Genomic DNA, 21,249 nt, shown 5'->3' on the forward strand with positions numbered 1-21,249 from the left:
CATTATTGTACAAGTGCCTGAGTGTCAGTGTGTAGTAATGTCACAATTTCAGATCAGAAGTAAATTTAAAGACAACGAAGACTGCAAAAACATGATGAAACATCGCATAAGAAATCTTATACTCAGACGTGGAAATCAGTGTGCAGTATTCATTGTTGGAATCAGAATATGCTTAGTACCGTATCGTATAGTCATCATCATAACTTGAAGATATAGTTCAATTTTCGGCCCGCGTAATTGTACAACAAGACTCCGCATGCGGACACGATGTATGATGTATCATATTGTGTCTTCTCTTCATTTTCTCATCTGTATTATCTATACAAAGAATCAATTTTCGTCCTTTTTTTTTTCGTATTTTTCCAACTGCTGGTCGGTTGGGGTTTCAGATCTCTTTTGCGCTTTCTGATGGTTCAATTATTCCAGAAAGCATCATGCAAATCGTTTTCGAGACGAAAGTCTTTTTACTGACAAACTAACTCTTTCGGATTTTTTGTTAAATCTTTAACAATTTAAAAAAATTCTGAAATCTATTTTGCGATGCACTTCATCGTGATGGAATTCTTCCACGAAAGGATTAGATCGTGTGCACTCCGAATAGATATAATGCACAATTAAAATATATATATCCTGCAGCAGTAACCACTTCAGGTATTCTTTTATTTTCACCGACGTGGAATGATTCTTACCACGAATATCAATCGAACCAATTTTATTCTTAAGATAATTGATTACATTTCAGATTTATTTTCGAAATATATTACGCATAATGAATTTGACGACGATAGTTTATTCCGTTGAACTTACGTCATTCGCACAATTATCGAATCTTAAGTAGTAATTTAACACACAGAGTAAGATTATCAACAGATTATTGGTTTTTTATCTTACACATAATATGCTTTCCGAACATTGCATAGAACATCACATCGATTACCACGGAATTACATATTGAAATGTACACAATAATTTATACTCTATTTATTATAAAGTTCGTGTTTTTTTTTCCAAACTCTCTCGATTCATCATTCTTAGTAATAAAGGCATTCGCCTTCACATATTTTCGTAAATATGTTGCTATTGCATTATTATGTGTTGTCTTCAATCTTAACAATTGCGATAAAAGTGAAAATGTATAAAAGACAAATGGTTTGACAGAAAGAAATATTATTCTGTTCAAAAAAATGTACGGACTTATTTTACCCAATACTTCTAAAACCTACTGAAAGTTTCGTTTCGAAAGAAACGATGTTCTTTTTCCTTTTTAATAATCTAAAATTATGATCAGAAACGAACGGTAATACCGAAACCCGTTTCATTTTTTTTCAAAAGTGGCAACTAGTCTAGAAATGCCAAATCCGTTCCAATAATTGTACATTGAACGTAAGAAATGTTCGTTATGAATTTTTTCGAATCGAAATTTTTTTTGAATCGAATCACTCCGCCCCTCATCGGTTGTCGCGTTGTAAAATTCAAGCATTTCGACAGAAACAAGAAACAAGTTTATCATGTCCAATCGTCAGATATCCATTTCTATGACGACGATAAAGTATCAAAAGCCATTATCCTAAGATTTATATTATTGTAAATACACGTACCGAGATCGTAATAATAATGAAGATCAAACAAGATTTCACTCAACATCAAGCCAACTTTTCCATACATACAAAATTTCACGATATACCTAATTTTTGAAGATAAATTTTCGTTATTGACGCAGCCAATAAAAGGAAATCCATCCGAATTTGAACGATATAATTTTCTGTAACCAAATCGACATTTCTTCGTTATTTCAAAATCCAAGAACTTCACTATCCACGCAACTTCCCTGCGCTGCACTTCCTTAACGAGTGTTGAAAATTACGCGAGTAAACACGTTGTCAGTTAATATTTAATTGCAAGTATGTGTTTTACTGCATATTGCAATTAACTAATCAACTTGTTCTTTGAGCTTCTTCAGATTCTGTGATCACTATATCGTTGGTCTGATATAATCGTCCAGCCACCGTTGAACCGCGATCAGATTCTCCTTGAGCCATAAATTCCTTGACCTGGCTTCGGCCTCAGCAACTCCTATAGTGTGTCCCAAGAACTTCAAACTGTCGAAGTGTTTCTCTTTGAAAATCTGAAACTGCAAAAATGCAATACATCGGTATATTATTTATATGGTTATTTTATTCTAACCTGTGTTTCGTTTTTCAGAATGAAATGTCTTACTTACGTCTTTGATATCTTGTTCATCCATAATACCGCTAGCAGATGCTTGGACGAACGCTTTCAGGATTGGATACGATTTTGAAAACCTGCAAAGAATGTTGTTGGTAAATTCTCTGTCCAAAAAATTGATCACACAGAATTTCAACACAGCATCGAGTTTCTTTTTTTTTTTACCATTTTATTGCGTAGTTTAAAATAACAAGACAAAAATCTTCCAGACTTGTACAAAATAATCGCACACTTAGTAAATAAAATCCATTAAGAATTGAGGTTTGAACCTGTCATAATAATTTATGTATTCATGTTTATGTAAAATAAAAAAACAAACCTTTGGAAAATCTCATTCCAGTATCTTCGGAGAAATTTGAATGCCGATCGAGAAGCCATTGGATTTTGACGAAAGCTGCGAAGTAATTCCAGAGTTTCGTGTTCGTCGATTTTCCCTTCGGTCATTATGTCGCTCAAAAGTCTTGTATAGAAAAACAATGAAAATCGATTCGATTATGGTTTTCTAGTTCATTTGATATTTGATGCAACACGCTTTTGTCTCACCCTAATAATCAATCACAATTTTTGTATAACTTTACGCGCAAAAACGCGTCACGATTATTTTCATCACATTGAGTTAACCGCATACTCACAGCTGAAGGATCCATTCCACCTGAAAGCACGGCAAAGCTGATAAGAGTTTCAATTTTGTTTCTCTATTCGAAGCGACAGAGATTTTCGAGAGTAGAAAATCCCATTCCAGCTTTCCGCCGAATCTCGCCAGGGTGCATTGGTGAGTTTTTTTGAGGTAATTAGGCACGTTGGAACTACGAATTGTGAGAATTGAAGAAAATTAAAGTCAAGAATATATCGTGACAAACATAGAGAGAATTTCGCTAATGTTTTTCATCATTTTCGTTTCCCCATCTATTAGAATATACCCATGCCAATTCCCTCGTAGGTTTAAACTCCGTAAAATCTTAAAGTGAGAAAATCTATCCGAGAATACATAGTCTTACAGTTTTTTCATATAGCTCTGACACTCTGGATTATCGACTAGACATGCCCATTTGATAGCAATCAATTTGAGCTGCGTTTCAGCGCTGGATGCTGTTACGTTTTTGAAGAGAGGTGATACGAATTTCACCATGAACTTCTGAAAGTAAAAGAATACCACTTTCTATAACCCGGCTGGTGTGCAAACCTCACTACGTATAACTCACTATCAGCTTCGATCAGTATATTTTCCATAACTACAAACTCATGCTCTTTAATAATTACCTGTTATTAATTAAACGTTAAGCAATCACTCCACGTATAAGAATACGACACATACGATGTGCTAATTTCTACAGCAATACACCAATCGGGCACTAAAATTTAACAAACGAAAGATTAAAACCGATCGATTACCTGAAAGCTCGGATATGCAGCAGTATTCTGTAAAAGGTAGTTGAGCTTTTCCATATTCTGAAAAGCGACCGTCCATGGTGAGTGGTGTGTCTCCCGCTTGTGAAGGAACTGAATTAAGTTCAAAGCTGCAGGATACGCCAAGCGGCCGGCCCAAGCCAAGCTAAGAGCATCGTCGACTAACGAAGTTCTCGTTGTTACCGGAAATTTATCGAATTTCGAGTCGAGGGCCGACGCCAACAGGCTCCAATTATCCAAGTCGTAATTAACCCGATAGTAGCCTTTGAACAGTATACAATTCACGAAGTAATGTACACTTAGTTGCCGAAGATGATGAGCTTTGTTGTAATTATCCAAACCAAATTTAGAATACAAATTATGCACATTGTAACTTTCTACTCTGAGTTCCACCAACTTCGTCGAGATGATCAAGACGAAAGTAGTCGGAGTCCAAAAAATTTATCGGTTCATTGTAATCAGCGTAACAAGCAACTCTTGAGTCGAATATGGTGTTAATTTTTTTGACACTGATGAATCGACTCACCGGTTTGATTAACGTTCAGTAAAAGCCACTTTTTTTCACCGTGATTCCCGAGCCCGATCAAAGTTGCCTCTTCCTGGCTCATCCACGTTCTTGACGGCGACGACCAGTTCTCTCCATCGACGATGTAAGTAACAGGAACGTGCCACAACTTGCGATTTGTTATTGTTTCGTTATCGAAAGCAAATTGCTCCTGGAATGAATAATGACCGTGTGTCATTTTGATCGGTAGTTTGAAAGAAAATAATCCAGGGTAACGCATGATTCTTCGGCTGACAGTGAATTGAACATAGAGTTCTTTTTCAATCAACCGATGAGTCAATGTTACTTTAACAGAGGATCCAACAATAACTAGGCCTTCCCTTAGTCTGCAACGAACAATCGCCACGTCTCAAGTAATTGTAACTACTGTTCGAGTCTGATGAGTTAATTAGTGTAACATATTACGTCCGGCGCCACATCTCCTTCTTGGTACTCCTTGAACCGTCCGTTGTTTTCGTGAACTGTTGCCCCGTCGCGTCGCCATCATTCCTGCTATTATTCAATTTACCTATATGCGTTGAAGTTGATGCTTCATCTTCCACAACGTAAATTCTCGGAAATGTATACTCTGCATGCCGGTTTCTAATTATTCTGATTGACCATTTCCTGCCAAAGAAATGGTCTGCAGAATTCAAAGAAACTAAGGAAGTTTGTCATCCATTTCGAATATTGATACAATTATTTCAACGATGCACTCGATTGTCAGTAGTCAAGCTGTCGTACGATACTTCCATTTCAAAAAGTATAGTAGATTCCTCTGAGTGTAGATAGGCGACAGCAGTTTTATCCATTATATGCCACCGTGTGTAGTTATCTCTTGGATACTTATTGTTATATGAATGAGTATTTTCTTACGGTCAGTATATCGTACCTACCCGTGAGTTTGATAATTGAATTTAACAGTAACTCACTTGCCGCACGGTTGCAGAAGCACTTTCGTAATTCCTGGTGACAGTGACGACCGGAAAACCACCCTGGTCAATCCAGGACGCAAAAACCTGTGCTAAGGATACGCCGTCCGGAAGCCATTGAGCTTCTTTCGACATAGAGACAAGGAAATCGGAGACATCGGCATTCGCGTTCGCCCTGTGGAAGCGATAATGGAAATCCAGTACAGCAAAACATTGATCGTTACACGCTAGTGAAACGGGTACCCACCACCTAGTCAGGAACGTTTTGTAGCCGTTCCTAAATCCCGAGTCAGATATCACGTAATTCAACATGCGAATCAGACATGCACCTATAACGAGTAACAATTTATGCATGAAAAAAACCTGTGTATATTACAACAAGAAACATCGAATTTCATCGATAATTCAGACGATATACCGGATTCAGAGGATCACTTATCAATTTCTGTCCCTCGTATGTTTAAATAGTCACTCACCCTTTTCGTAAGTGTTTTTCAAAGCTGTAAACTTGAGCTTGGACCTCATAGACCTCGACACGTCGTAGGCATCAGCCTCAAACACGCTGTGCTGAAGGATGCCGATTGAATTGAAGGAATCGAGGCTCGGATCTGTCTAAAAAATCGATTAAACAGCTGTTATAAACAATATTCCGGTCTGTTAATTTCCGTTATATCGCTACTTGCCTTATCAGCCAGTAAGTATTGTAAGTAGAATAATGAGCCCTCGAGGAACCAAGCTTCCATCCGAGTCTGGGTGCTGACCAACCCTCCAAACCATTGTTCGCCGATCAATCTAATTAGGTTCTGAACCTCAAACTCCTTAGCAATTGCAGAAGATTCTCGGTCCAATGACAGCATCGATTCCCTGTCACGAGATAACGTGAATATAATACATGCCGTTGAAAAGGATTAATTGTACCATGCGTCGATACTAATATTAAACTTGAGATGATGTTGACCTGATGAAAATTAGCCCGGGGCTGCTTGTGCCGTCACCATCAAGTCCAGGTAGAGCAGCAATGTCCAATTTAGGTAGTGGATACGGGACTGAGAAGAAATGCCTCAGGCTTTGCACGACTCTCCCCATCGTCTCGAAGACGAAACGAGTCTGACCAACTTCTCTGCTTCGGATCCACAAAGTTAGAGGTATTTCTAAGTTGTGAAGATTCGGTTCCACTATCGGTTGCAAATCGGTGATAGCGAATGCCAGGCTATGCGAAGAGAGTGGAGGTGTCGTTTGAAAATGGTCCATCGCCAACTCGTTGGAACTGAAACGAATGCGCAGGTCCCAGTTATTACACTGCTGTGAAAATTCTAACCCCGCAATGTCGGGTATCGATCAACGTAGCTTTGTCGCTACTCACATGGCGCTTGATGATATCAGAGGCATATTGGTCAGAGTGTGAAAAGTCGTAGGCCTCGCTATTGACAGGGAAAATCTAGCCTTGTCTACCGGGTCTTCGAATCCAGGAAAGAGCGTACCAGTGTCAAACGGTTTCAACTTGGTCGCCAGTATCCATCTGGAAAAGTTGAATAAAATTCAAGGAGAGTGATCATCGAGCGATCGAGTTTCGACTCACCTCTTCTGGTCCTCAAGGTCGTAAGTGTTATTGAAAACAGCCTGGCCGTCGACCTTGGCTTCGTACGTTATTTCAACGGAATAGACCCCTCTTAGGATAGGGGAATTCGGATAAATTACGTAGAAACCATCGACGGCGTCCATCTCGTCATTAGCGATTCGAATCTCGGTGCTCCTCTTCGGAGAAGAGAGTGAGGGAGGCTCGGGCGTCGAGCTCGAAACAATCGGACGAGTGGTGATCAAAGGTGGTGAAATTTTTTGAATGACTACGGGCAGTTCTGAACTTGGAGCCGGTAATTTAGCCTTGTCTTTTTCAAAATAAGCGTCGTTGCTCGTGGTGATTACATCTGGAGGTGTAATCGAGGTAGGGGCTGAAGTTTCATTGGTGGCAACTTTATGACTGGATGATTCGGTCGTAACAATACTGGATAGATTCACTGAAGTCCGAGAGGAAGTGTTGTCCAAGCCTGATTCTGACAATGATGAAGAGAGCATTCGCGTCATTAGGAAATGAAAAAGCACGAAATAAACCTGTGGAAATTTAGTCTTACCTTCCGGCGTCATTCTAGAATCGTGGGGCGTAGGTTCAGACGTGCTCTTTATCTCAGGATTTGTCACTTTCTCGTCGTTACCGTCCCTCCTTCTCCTGGAGTGAGCATGTTCCGATAACAGATCATCCGCTGAGAACAGTCTCGTTTTGATTACCGTGATCTCCTTGGCGTTCAAAACTATTTTTGACAAGGGCCGACTTCCGTTATAAGCGAACTCCACGATTAGATGACCGTTTAACTTGGTCACTCCTGTTTCCGTAACTGGGATCAGTTCCACTTTGTAAAGTGTTGGAAAGATCAAAGGCGAAACGGAGAACCTGGCTGAGGGTCTGATTCCCTCAACGTCATCCTCTTCAGCTAAGGTCAGAGCCGTCAAAGTCTGCACAATGCCACAAAAATCACCTTTTAGTTATGCTGCTTTCTCCCGAATATCCTCCAAGTCAGTTCACCTCCTGGATGCAAGAAGCTAAGTCAAAACCATTGACATAACTCACTGGCTTGTTCGCCCATGGATTCAAGTAGGCTCCTATCAACCCTGCAGTGATGACACCAATGATGAACATCAGGATTATTACGGCAGTCTTCTTATAAGACAAGAAACAGCCGCCGTTTCGTTTATACTCCGTGTCACTGAGCCCGAGATCGCTCGTTGTGAACTCTGATCTGCTGCCTGCGATCTGGGCCATGTTATCAGCTAAAGCAATAACGGGGAAGAAGACAGCGATTAGTCTGTATTCAAGTTATAAGGGTTAGAAAATTTTTCAGGGCTCTTTTTTTCGCGTATTCCCAAACTGGAAGTAAAAACCATTCGTACAAGTATCATGTGGATTCTTAAATAGATTATAGTAGTCCGGTATCGTGTCCAATGACATCATCATTTCGTCGTAATTAGCTCGAATGGTTAAGTCACGCTATCCAAGCATTTTGATTCGAAACATCCGACTGAAAGCCACACGACGAATCTTTCGCAGCGTGATATGGCGATCGGACTAAGCGCGTACTAAGTAATTGCATTGTTTATGTTACTGATCCACTTCCGGTTCACCGCCAAGATCTCGATTGAATCCAAGACTTATCCGCAGGCATGCGATTTGCAACGATTTACACGATACAATTCAACAAATTAAACACGCTGAGAAGACCTTGTAGGTCACAGTTCCGGCTTTTAATTTCATCTAGATCACGCAACGCCTGTATTTTCGGTTTAACTGCTCTAGTCAGGTTATATACTGAAACTGATCGAAGCGGAGTTGAAGTTAGAATTTAAATTGTCCAACATCATTATGAGGTACGCAGCTTGCGCACGAGATGAAATGGAATTACGCGCGTACGCAAGCACTCACGCACGCAGGTTGCACCGTCGTAAATTGCACCTCGAGCCTCACTTGGTCCAGCAAGCGATAACAGCAAAAGGTGACGGACAAGTATAAGGTGGGTGAGTACAACGAATTGCGAGTGTGTGGTATAACACATCCGATAAGAAACGTCGCATACTACGAAACAATTGCGACGCCATTCTCCTCCGTTCTAGTCAATGCAGCAGCACGGAGAACCGACATAGATATGGGTATACACTGCAGAATTTATCAAAGTGCGGATTCTTCACAAATGCTTTCAAGACTGCCATACATTATGGCAGACGTCAAGAGCTTTAATCGAACAGTTCGTAATAACGTGAATTTTAATTTAAAATCAGTTTATTCACTTCCGAACGTCTCAAAGAACTTGTCTAGGTGGAAGAAAATAAAGGGACGTAAATCATTTCGAAATCAAAAATGGTTAGATTAGTTTGATCGAATGATCTGCTAAACCACAGGCTTTAGTGCGGTAGAAGAAGAAGAAACGGCAGATGAACCGCAAAGTTCTTCTAGAGTCGAAAAATTTCAACTTACAATTTCGCCTTGCCCAAGGCTCCCAGGAGCTGATGGACCCTCGGCGCATTGAAAAATCACTGTGATTGCGGATTAGTTAACCGGAAACACGCGTACTTTTTAAAAGTAAGCTGAATCGCGTTAATTGTTGACTTGAAAGAAAAGTACAAAGCTGGTAGAGAGATCGAGCACAATTATAGAGTTGCCGATATCCCGACTTCCACGGTTTTACCTATCGAAGACGAGGTGCGGACCGTGAGCCAGAAGTTGACGCGTTAATTCCCCCACCTATGGATCGGCACCGTACCTGCATATGCGCCAATCCATTCCACCATTGTTCTACAAACGGATCTCCCACCTCGCATGGAAAATGTACTTCAATCTCTTATAATACCGATGTAGTAATATATGGCTGTAATCTATCTCACCAAGTGTACCCGGTAATGCACCCGTGAATCTTCTCTTTTTAGGCGATTTGTATACTCAGCCCCTAAGTGACATAATGTCGGCATGATTCTGGTTATAGTTAGGGTTTCGTTCCAATTTTTAGAGGAGCAGATCTGACGGATGGTTAATTCGGACTTTCGAATAATGTTTTCGTCTTTTCCTATCTCAGAAATATTGGAATCGATATTACAGCATTTCTACAATCAGGTAATGCAAGAATCAAGACTCGTATGCACTCGCAGCAGTATCGTACATTTATATAAACACAATACCTGGTCAGTCACGTGATATTGGACGGTACTCCATTGTTCCGATCAATTATTCTACCGTGCTCATTGTCTGGAACGGTAAGATGTAACAAACGAAGAAATTATTGCAGAGACCGCGTACAGGCGTATGACAGAGAAAGATGAAGATTTTATTGTTGTGTGACCATAAATTACAATCGGAGTCGTAAAATAAACAGCAGTTATTGAATCCAGGTATACTTACAAGAAATACACGTAAAACATGCGACACTTTGATATAATGGAATACGCTTCGATGTTCGACCTCGTGCAATGTATAACAATAAACGGTTCAAAACCTACCGTCCGAATCGGTCAATTGAATTAGCCTCTGTGTGAAACTTAATTTGCAATAATTAACCAGCGGCGAGACTTACGGCTAACGTAAACAGCTTTATCGTATGCCGAGGCAGTGGTGAACTGGGACACATACGTTATTAAACCCATACGCGTAGGGTAAAGTCAGGTTCCCTAGATTCAATAATCTGTTGACATCCTCGACAATAAACGAGAATGTATCCGCTCGTGTGTGCGGCCGGTTGGCAGGATATAATTGGGAAAACTCGTGACATGCACCATGCGTGAATCGTCGAAGGATTAGATCGCACACTAGGCCACGTCCCATTCGTCCTATTGACAACGCAGCATCATGATCACCCGATTCTCCTATTGCCCATTCACAATCCGCTCCGTACTGTTCAGCCCGGCTTATGTCTGCCTCACTTACCTACGATTAGGCACTTTTGTTACGTCGAACGATAAATTGGATAATGGGCCGGTGGGTGTCCATTACTATACGTTCCCTTAAGTGGGTAAACGCAATTTCGTGCTTCGACTTCAGAAGAGGGGGTCACGTGGTCCCTATTTTTTTCATCTCAATCTACCGGACCGACATGGCCCGAAGTTTCTTCCTAGATTCCACACTCGCAGTCTCTGGGGAACAGTTGTTCACCACGAGTGTTTTTCGTCAGGGCAGTTCGAGTTTAATTATCCTCCACCTGCTGCTGGCTCAAGGTAATTAGACACGGTTACTCTTCCGAGGGAAGCCTTTTTCACTTTTCTGGGATAAGCGATCATTGTAGATGAATAATCGATCAATTTCACTAATTAAAATTAAGTGTAATCTATCTAGTTAAGGAAAGTTGATCCGAGTACCATGAAACTATTCGTGTTCCGGGTTGTGATAAAAATATCTTGGAAATGTCTCACTCGTGCATATTTATAGTCATCGGTATTTCGAATTAACGTCATGTGATGTAAGTAGGTTTAATCTCCCACCCACGTTCGTTGTGTGTTATAATAAAATACCTGGAGGATGAGTCACAGTAGGCAAATATTCACTTGTGTTATTAGTACTTGGATGTGTAATGAGAGAGTACGATAGCAGAGTTTGGGAAAAGATTAATCATTTTATTCATTGCATACTAAAACGATTCAGTACAATTTCTTTCGAAATATTTTGCTTCCACCCCAAACAAATACGGACTACAATGCCACAAGAGAAATTGTAATTTTTTATAAGTTTTCGGATGAGACTAAAGCTGAGCTCTTCCATAATCATACAGATTGAAACTCGAACTTCTTTATAAAATCATGAAATGGAGATCCGTTTGGATTTAATAACGTTGACTGTACTCACTGATTGCGCTACTAGGTGAAGAGTTTGGGCTGATTGTACCAGACGCTTTTCCAGTCAGTTTAATAAGCGAATACCATAGTTGTCTCGTGTCCGGATCGCAAATAATAAAAAACGTGAACAAAACGAAACCTTGTAAAGTAGCGGTGATACAAAATAGGTAACTGAATAGTAAACCACCCCCGATTTTCGCGAACAGACCGAATACCCAGGTGATTCCCAGTAGAAAGAACAGCATGATTCCGAGTCTAAGTTGCGCGATGACGAGGGTCTTATCGGCATGGAAATTGGGTCTTTTATTCTGAGCCCCTAGGATGCTGTGAATTACACGAACGAACAGAAACGCGTTCAGAGAAATAACGATAATCACCGGTCCGAGGAGGCCAACGTACTGTGCGATTCCTGATACGTAGCAATAAGTCACCTTGGAATCGGTTCCCGGCATGTAGGCGTAAGGATCGATCCCAGCAACGATGGAAACTATTATCATAGGAACTCCCCAGGCGAATGCGGCTGCCTTGAGTAAAAATCTTGGTGGTCGCGTAGCGCCGAGAACCGTGACGTATCTCTTGAATTGGAGCCAGGCGGTCACCAGCATCCACGAAAATTCGGCAAGCACGGCGTAGTGAAGAAGTGCGCCAGTGACGATGCAGGGAATCGGGTAATTCACGGAATCCACGATCGGCAATATGCCGATTACAAACTTCTCCAGTCCCAAAGCCAAGGCCAGTTGGATCAGGACTTTGCTGCCGGGCTTCTTTCGCCAAGTCTTAAAGACGGTTGCTGTTATCAGGATGCCGCATACACCGACCATGGACAGGACGCAGCCAATCACCGTTATCACCTCGAGGGCCTGCCCGTGCTGGATGGAAACTGGGTCCCCAACTTCCTCTGGACCCGGAAAGTGGCCCAAAACTAGCTGCGCAAAGTGCGTCAAGTGAGAACAAAGACAGACGTTCAACTCACCGGAAAGATCTCGTGTTCTTCCGGAGTTCTGGCACCCATCTTCAGACCAAGCGCTGAAAGAAGCTACGGTAGAAATACTGACATAATCGAAGTCCCAGAAAGCGCATGTCTTCGTTTGTTGCGAGGCTCCCTTCAACGGTTTGAATAGAAGCGGTATCGGAAACGGAAGATTCGCGCCGTAACCGGGCACCGACATGCTGATCACTCGACTGCTAACCTCGTTGGGATTTTGAGCTCTCAAACCACTGTCGAATACTGTGTCATCGTAGAAAAGAGTAGTCACAACCCTCAGAGGATCTTTTACGGTAGAGTTTTCCATGCTCGAGTTGAAATTCGTGTAGTTTGGCTTCATTAGAAGGTCGAGCAGATTCCTTGGTAGCCAGGTCGCAACCTCAACGTCACCCAGTTCAGCGACGTTTTCTATACTATGGTCAGGACCCAGAGGCACGAGGTTGAATTCAAAGAAAGAGCTGGACACCACGGTGGAATTCGTGGAGTTTTTGATCAGTGCCAGGCCAGTGACGTTCGTGATATTAGGGTCTGATATGTAGATGATCAGATTCGACCTAACGATGCTGATCAATCCGTCATCTTCAGCTAGATATTCCGTGCTGATCGTCGTTGAGGCGTAGTCTAGCAGCCTTCCAAGAGAGTCCAGGAGTATATTAGTGGAATTCAGAATCACGGACTGTCTGAGCACAGTTTTATCTGTTCTCATCACCTTGTCCAGTATAATCGAGATGCGGGATATGTCTTCCAGCGTGACTTCCGTTGAAACGTGAGTCGCCGCCTCGTGTTCGATTATTTTTGAGAGGAAATAAATATCGGCGGTCGAGAACTGCTCGACATTCTCAACTAGCCTCAAAACTTCATCCCCTGATTCACGGTCGTATGCCTGAACGTTCCTGCTGATTTCGTAAAACCTCCTCGTTAACGGTGAAATGTCACTCGCGCATTCGCCGGATGGCTCGGACCATGCACCCCCTTGCATGTAGCTTCCCTCGCAAACTCGGTGCACTGGAAGTCCCTTCGAGTCCAAGCAAATTTCTTCTGAAACAGCGGTAACCCCGACATGTGTATAAGGCCACACCAAGTGATTCTCACCTTTGCCAGTGACCGACCTCAGGCAACCGTCGCAGTTGCGTAAAAAAATGAACTTGTACGTTCGCGGGTTCATGGCAGCTAGTAGCTGAAACAATCGCTTCGACCTCATAAACGCGTTCGCGCTAACCTCTGCAGCAAAATTTTCATTGTCAAAGTATTTCGTGGTTACGTGACATAAAACACTTACGTTACCGTCCGGGGTAATTTTGAGGATTCGCATCAACCTAATATCCTCTACCAACTGTTCAGACGTCGTTTCCTCGATGTCGGTAGCAAGTTTTTTATACATATCGTAGAACGTCGGGTCGCATTTTTCGATGCTTTCACAAGCACCGATGACCTCAAGCCCCAGCGCGAACGTGTTCCCCTTTAGATCGTCGTAAGCAATCACAGGTTTCGTGGACAATAATTCTCCACCGACCGTGTGAGCCTCACAAATGTAAGAGCCAGGGCCTCTATCACTGATTTTCAGTCGATAAACCGTCTTGTGGATATCTACGTTGAGGTCAACGCGATCCTCGAAGTCGATGCCTGGCTCAATGTCTTTAGACGTCCATCGCTGATCCGAGATCCTCTTCAGTTTAACGTTCCGAATCAAGTCTCCATTCGCGTCGGTAAAACATCGAATTCCGGGATCGGACGATGACAACTTCCACAGAGCTTCTTCGCCATGAACACTAAGGCGAAGCTGTTTATCGTTTTGGTAAAACTTCAAACTAATGCTGGGAGCAGGATGAATCGGTGTATCAATTTGGCAAAATATGCAACGTAGTTTAACGCTGGTATTCAAATTTCTGGATTCACCGTTCACAGCCATTGCCACGGTGTTGCTGGTGTATCTGCCGTCACCTCCTATCCAGCAAAACTCCGTCTCCTTCAAATCCCGCTTCCTCGCCACTCCAGAAAATAGTTGTTCGATAAACGGATTGTCTATTTGCGCGGTCGTGCAGCTGTTCATAGCCCCTCGCCAGTCGATTCTCTCCTCGCTCTTCATCAGATTGAAGCACCGCTCATCCCCCGGAATTGGCGAGGCAATGTACTTCGGGGGACAGGCACCTTGCACGAAATAATCCTTCTCCACGATACACAGGTAGGGATGAGTGGCGGTGCAACTCTCAGACCTCACGTTGAAACCATTCGATAAATCGAGCACCAGACACCCTTTGCTTCTATCTCCATTAGTCACTTTAAATGCCTCCGACATGTGGAAACGCGAACTCCAGAGTGGACCCGGGACGATCCAAAGCAGAGGACCAAAATTGTTCAATCTTTTAACGGGAAGCCACGTGGTGTGCAACCCGCGTTCTTTGAGGTGTTCAAAAATTGCGATCAACAAGTCGGTTTCCACGTCGTCGAAGATCTTGGGGGAAAACCTACAGGTGTTGGCCCACATTTCCCTGGAAACCATTATGCAAACGTGATCTTCCTTGCCACTGACTACTGTATATCCTGGAGGGCAGTAAATTTTCGATTTTCTCGGGGAAACGTAAGAGCAGTTTGGCGCCACCCGGGGAAGCCATGTGTCTGAGCACTCTCTCTTGATGAGACGATAATCTTCTGAAAGACACAATGGATCGGAGTAAACCGACGTGTGGGAAAACGTCTTCGGCCAACTAACTCGGCCAACATTTCCTTGGATGCTGTCGACTGTGGATAGTTCCTCAGAGCACTAAATAGTAGAAAGATACATGTACATATCATAGTTAATGGGCGATTGGAATAACCGAAGCGTTATTAACTATTGGGTCTTTTATAATCAGAATGGCAATGGATCATTTACCATTAAATTGATCGGGCTCACCTGATTACGCGTTAATAAAACGCCATCGACTCGCCACGTCAAGAAGCCGACGACCAGAAATTCTGTGAACAAGATAAACAACTTGAAACGGGGTCCACGAGTTTATAATGACTTTAGAAAGTTGCAAAGCGTAATTTCTCGAATTTTTTAGATACAACTTGACGTGCTTGCTTGCATATCATTTTCTGTGCTGTATGTTTAATCATGATTGTAACCACAGATACGAAAGTAACTGTTCAAGAGATAACACGAGCTGAAGGGCTGTCCGTACCACCGGGGAAAGTTAAAATGTTAATAAAGTTTGAAGCGAGGCAATCACTACCAGTTTATAAAGTAATAAAAGTTCCACTTATACCTCTTAACATTCCTAACAGGTTTGAAGCTGTCGGGCGACTGATGCGAACTGACTTTCGGATGGGCGCCTCCTGCGTCTTATCTAATGAGCATCTTCGTTATAAGCTATTTGCAAATAATTATTGTGTATCTTACACGGAGAGCAATGGTCTATTCGATACGCACTGGTTGTCATAAACGGGTGATAAAAATTCGTTGACAACACGTTGTACTTTGATATAGCTATACCTGTATCACGAAATTGCATAATCTACTTCCTACAGCAGTAGAAAGATCAAAAACAAATGGTAAATGTCTTATGTTGCGTTTCAGAAAAATTAACGACAACCTACCATGGGGCGAACCACCGTTTTTTTGACGGTACTAGCTGCCGTCTTATTTTTGGGATCCGTCGCAGCTTACCCAAAACAGGTACCGGATAATTGTTCGAATTTAAACAACCACAATAATACATTGAACTTCCTGTAAACATGATTCAATTGGTATTTTATTTCAACTTTTGATTTATCAGAGTGCTAGACAGAAGCGTAGCGTCGATCTCAATGAAGTCTATTCGATGATCGGCTCGTATCGACTCCCAAAAGAAATTCATCCGACCAGTTATCGCCTTGAGCTACAACCTTTCATTAAGGAAGGCAAGTTCAAGGGCCGTGTAAAGATCCACATCGTCCCAACCGACAAGACTGATAGAATCACATTAAATGTTCATCCGGACCTACAAATTTCTCACTCGGATGTCCGGGTCACTCAACTGGATTCTTCTCCAACGTTCGTAGCACGCATTTATAATCCACGAACGAAGTTGAAAGTCGTTTCATAATTGAACATTCTTACCTGACGATACAAAACTTATTCCAGAAAGGAAGCACGGCCATCCGGGATGTTGACCGTCAATGTGGCCAGGACTGAACGCCACACAAAGAGACCGTGGTACATCATTCACCTCGAACAAATACTAGACGTACAGGATCTCTATGAGGTCGACATCACATTCTCGGGAAATATTACCACAAATGCTACTCAAGGATTCTTCAGGAATCAGTACAAGGATACCAGCGGCCAAGAGCAGTAAGTGGACAGATTAAACTAGAATTCAGGAAAGCGACCGTCCAAAAGTGTTGAGTATAACATTAAAAATATGTAATATTTGATTGAATTACCGTTACTTTACAGTTTCTTCGTTGCTACTTATCTACGACCAAATCATGCACAAAGGATGTTTCCGTGCTTTGACGAACCAGCTTACAAAGCCACCTTTAATCTCAGTGTAACTCGGCCAAGAAATTACACGGCTCGCTCCAATACCCCGGTAGAAAAGACCGAAGATGTGTAAGTATTCGATAGGAATAAATCCAGCTTGGTAATAATGAATATTCATTTAATATCTGGCAGCTCCGTTCAAAACTCACAATTACTGCTTCTATTTCATTTCATTCTAAGGTCGGGAGAACCGGACATTGTGTGGGATCACTTCGCACAGACGCCTCAAATATCATCGCATCAACTGGCACTCGTTATTTCTGATTTTGAAAGTATAAGCCCGACAACAAAGGTAAATGAAATGAACGGAAAGAGCCTAGACATCAGGATCTGGAGTCGGAAGGAGTATTTGGAGACCCTGCAAGCGGTCCCAGACAAAGTTGTCAAGATCATCAATTACCTACAAGACTTCTTTAACTCTTCAATCCTGGTTCCCAAGCTGGACATTATGGCTATTCCAATGTATTCAGCGTCCCAGGCATCAGACAACTGGGGCCTCATGTTTTTAAAGTGAGTTTTAATTTGATTGCGTCAATTTTAGATCAGGCACTTGATCGGTACCTCACACATTTCCGCAGGGAGAGTGAACTGAGCAGCACTGGAGTCTGGTCTACGGCATACCAAATAGCCTATCAATGGATTGGACAGTTTGCAACGCCGTTTTGGTGGAGTGATTCTCTAGTGAATGAAGCCCTCAATTCGTATTTGGCGTCAATGACTACGCTCGAGGTATATATTTGCATGTACTATTGTAATAATTCAGGCGTTACGACTATCAACATTTGTCCCCCTGAACACTAATGGAATATCTATTGCTATGCAATTTCAGATATACCCCGATGAACTGGAGGGAAAGTGGCCTACAACCGCTCTCTACTCTCTTTACTATGAGTTCGGTAAACGGTTCCCGTTCTCCAGAATCAATGGAATCAGACAAGACGCCACTGCTGCCAAAAGTATGCCGTATTTTTTTCTTCTTAAATTGAATTTGACACAAGGTTACTTGGTGGATTAAAACGAATGAAATTAAAGCATTGGCATACATTAGGCGACCGTTGTATAAAACAATAGAGTAAATAGGCAATAGAAGCTATCAAGATTTAGCGTGCATAAAAATCTCGACGTGGGTTTGTGTTGGTCTGTGTTATCTTAAATTTTATCGTTTGCGCTGACGACAAATAGTTACGTAGAGAGACTAACTATTCTTATGCCGCTGCATGCACACGTAATGCACAATACAATCCGCAAGCATTACAATCACACTGTTAGGCAGAGACTGAACCATTGTTTCTTCTTTATTGCAGCTGCGTTGGTATTCCGAATGTTCAACTACACTCTTGGAAACGACTTGATGCAACGAAGTCTTCGGAGATTTATCCACAATCAGTGGCGAGAGTAGTAATGCCTTCTCTACTTAGTCGGGAGTCAAATCGCCTTTGTTCTATTGGAATCACTAATTCAAAATTGGTATTCTGAGCGGGTGTAATAATTTAAATTCGTCTCCAACCATTAAATAACAGTGTGTGACCGTCCATATTTAAACACTAGTACTGGTCGCAGGCTGTCTTAAGAGTATGAGAAACATCAGCCAAGGTATTACTTAACTTGCATCTCACTTTTACCTTCAACGTTAATTGGTGTGTTGGTATGAGTAGCTCGAGCATTAAGTGCGGTGATAATTGTTTTTTCCACGCGTCGTCTTGGAGATAGAGCTTCGTATGGTATTGAGAGAATCCTTCATAAGGTATCTAGCGAATACAAATCAAACTTTGATCAATTGACTCCCGACTATAATCTTTCATCAAGGTTTACTAGACGATGATTAAATACATTGAGGTTTAATATGACACAGAAAGTCGAGGACCTTTTTCGCGGATGATATTTACACCTGCTTGAACGACGTGGCCAACGAGTCGCAAAAGCTGATTCCCGATCTAACTTTGAACAACATTGCTGCCTCCTGGATCAACCGGGACAGATTGCCTCTCGTCACGGTCACTCGTGATTACGGATCAGGGAATATAACTTTCAGTCAGGTTTGTAATTAAAACCCTGCTTGCTACTCGCAGTTCCTGCCTTCGGATGATTATCGACGAATATTGGTTGTGCGTTGATGCCTTGACCCAACCAGGCATTATGCAATGGTAGTTACAAGGATAATGGAATTCAATTGGCGTCGTAAACTTAGAGTGGATTCGTTCTTTTCAGGGGATCGTTCAGCCACTCTAAAGATTACTACTGACCCTGACAATTATAAACAGTATGATTGATGTCCCTGTACATAAATTATGTTTGCCAATTGCACCTGCATTCATCGATTGCTCTTCTCTACGCCGTTCATCAGTTTGATTATTTGTTTGTGCGGTAGGAAGTTTACTTGAGAGACCGACCTCAAGAGCCTTCTGAGAAGAGTAAGTACACTTGGTACATACCCATCGTAATCGTCTCCCAAGCCCAGCTTGACTTCAGTAAAACTGTACCAACGGTGTGGATGATGAAGGATGCGGACAGAAGCCTGACCATAAAAGACGTAGCGGCAAACGATAGTTTTGTTATTGTAAATCCAGAGGAAATAGGTAAGTGAGAACTTACCAAATGCCATTGAACTACATTCCTTAGTTTCACCTTCTGTTCCGTGTTTCCGTCTCACCGATGTCTAAAGGGTGAACTCTGATTGTCAGGTATGTTCCCCGTCAACTACGATTCTCGCAACTGGGGAATGCTGGCCAAGTTCCTGCAGGGTCCAGAGAGAGAGAAAATTCCAGTTCTAACCCGTGCCAAACTGTTACACGACGCATGGAATATCGCATACGCCGGAGATCTGTGTTTCGAAATAGCTCTGAACATGACGCTGTTCCTGAAGGAAGAAAGAAGTCACGTGGTTTGGGAGCCGGTATTCCCGATGATCGATCACATCGGAAGGCGCATTGAAAACAGCTGCGTACATCTCAAGTTTGAGGTAATTTTTACAAGGACCAAGAGTTTGGATCGTCTTAGTTGACGAAATAACGACATCTTCGACTTATTCTTGAACCGTTTTTCTTTTTAGGCGTTTATTCGCTCGCTGCTAAAGCCTGTGTACGCGAGACTCGGAGAAATACCACGACCGGGAGAACCTCTGTGGAAAACGCAATTGAGAGGAGTGACGAAGAACTTCTTGTGCAAGGCTGGATACGAACCTTGTATCAAGGAAGCGCGGGAGCAGTACAAGAAGTGGATGGCTAATGAAGAACCGGACAAAGGAAACCCGTCAGTATCGTCATTACATGTAACATAATGATGATTCTCTTCGCAGGCTGATCATGAATTTAAGTTTACTTCTCTATTTTTAGAGTGGCGCACGAATTCATCTGCCCAGTTTTCAAATGGGGAACCGACGATGAGTGGGACTTTGGATTAAAACGTGTGATAAACTTCCCGGTGAACTCACCGGAAAGAAACAAGAGCGAGCGTACCTATCTGCTTAAGACCTTGGCAGGGTGCCCGAAGGATGCATCAAAGATTAAAAAGTATGATTGCATAGCAGTATTACGAACATGTCACGCACATGCCCGGTTTTACACTTGCAATGTCTTTTCGTTTTCAGGCTGCTCGCGGAAACGATACTTGGAAAGAACTCTGACTTCACGGATGCGGACATACATCTGATATTCAGCATGCTAACGGGAAGCGCAACGGGATATACAACCTTGTTCAATTTCCTTTCTGAGAACTGGGACGAGATAAAGTTAAAATTCCAGGATAAAAAGCACCTTTGGGACGGAATCGTGAATTCCGCGACGTTGTCTTTCAACACGCAGGACGGCTACGACATGGTGTCAGAATTGTACGTCAGCCGTCAAGGGGAAGTTGAGACGACCGATGCTATTATCGAAAAAGCTTTGAAGAACATCAAGGAGGAGACGCAGTGGAGCGAGGAGAACCTGCCGGTTATAGAACGCTGGTTGACGGCGAACCTTTCTAAGGAAGATCTGGATGCCATAGCCGCTGCCAGCACCGCCACCACGACAATGGCCGCGCCTCACGCAGGATAATTAGAAAAGTAACAAGAGTTATTATTTATGAGCCTTATGTTTCACGTACTGTATTCTCTCGCATAGCTCTTAAGTAGTCGGTAAAATGAATATCGTATTCTTTCTGTAATGGTAATTATCGGTATATTACAACGACGTATCCCACCCTGTGTACATTTATCGGGAAGAAGTTTTTCTTTGTAATTATTAATAAATAAAGGCAAAATACATTTTCAGCCAATACTACGAATAGACTTATTTGGACAAAAATC

At 42.3% G+C, this 21,249-nt stretch overlaps 4 protein-coding genes and 1 non-coding gene across 5 annotated transcripts; 1 reads left to right on the top strand and 4 right to left on the bottom strand.

Annotated features, from left to right (window-relative positions):
- Positions 1-697: 697 nt before the first annotated feature.
- Positions 698-7,276, bottom strand: LOC107225048 (aminopeptidase Ey). Its single transcript, XM_015665357.2, has 15 exons — positions 7,239-7,276; positions 6,689-7,160; positions 6,473-6,628; positions 6,068-6,376; positions 5,793-5,973; positions 5,586-5,721; positions 5,357-5,438; positions 5,110-5,284; positions 4,160-4,349; positions 3,619-3,896; positions 3,225-3,361; positions 2,859-3,032; positions 2,546-2,686; positions 2,222-2,303; positions 698-2,131 (listed from the first exon to the last, which is right to left on the bottom strand). The coding sequence occupies exons 1-15, from the start codon at positions 7,249-7,251 to the stop codon at positions 1,973-1,975; spliced, it is 2,685 nt and encodes an 894-aa protein (XP_015520843.2). The 5' UTR covers positions 7,252-7,276; the 3' UTR covers positions 698-1,972.
- LOC124293899 lies at positions 7,274-10,639 on the bottom strand. The gene is made up of 4 exons (XM_046736800.1): positions 10,221-10,639; positions 7,733-7,932; positions 7,320-7,617; positions 7,274-7,284 (listed from the first exon to the last, which is right to left on the bottom strand). Exons 1-4 carry the CDS (start codon positions 10,288-10,290, stop codon positions 7,274-7,276), a joined length of 579 nt encoding a protein of 192 aa, XP_046592756.1. The 5' UTR covers positions 10,291-10,639.
- Positions 10,640-10,721: 82 nt separating this feature from the next.
- LOC107225047 (aminopeptidase N) lies at positions 10,722-21,218 on the top strand. Its single transcript, XM_015665355.2, has 15 exons — positions 10,722-10,857; positions 16,017-16,115; positions 16,216-16,472; positions 16,563-16,772; positions 16,878-17,033; positions 17,145-17,474; positions 17,543-17,693; positions 17,794-17,920; positions 18,269-18,359; positions 18,817-19,000; positions 19,333-19,540; positions 19,646-19,923; positions 20,014-20,213; positions 20,297-20,473; positions 20,551-21,218. The coding sequence occupies exons 2-15, from the start codon at positions 16,038-16,040 to the stop codon at positions 20,996-20,998; spliced, it is 2,895 nt and encodes a 964-aa protein (XP_015520841.2). The 5' UTR covers positions 10,722-10,857; positions 16,017-16,037; the 3' UTR covers positions 20,999-21,218.
- On the bottom strand, positions 10,723-15,164 carry LOC124292593. The gene has a single exon (XM_046736226.1). It carries the CDS (start codon positions 14,955-14,957, stop codon positions 11,460-11,462), a length of 3,498 nt encoding a protein of 1,165 aa, XP_046592182.1. The 5' UTR covers positions 14,958-15,164; the 3' UTR covers positions 10,723-11,459.
- On the bottom strand, positions 15,173-15,735 carry LOC107225044. The gene is made up of 3 exons (XR_006903677.1): positions 15,706-15,735; positions 15,351-15,412; positions 15,173-15,218 (listed from the first exon to the last, which is right to left on the bottom strand). It is a non-coding gene; the product is annotated as an uncharacterized LOC107225044 (transcript).
- Positions 21,219-21,249: the final 31 nt, after the last annotated feature.

Source organism: Neodiprion lecontei, chromosome 4 (assembly GCF_021901455.1).
Source record: "Neodiprion lecontei isolate iyNeoLeco1 chromosome 4, iyNeoLeco1.1, whole genome shotgun sequence".
In the NCBI taxonomy this organism is placed as follows: Eukaryota; Metazoa; Arthropoda; class Insecta; order Hymenoptera; family Diprionidae; genus Neodiprion; species Neodiprion lecontei.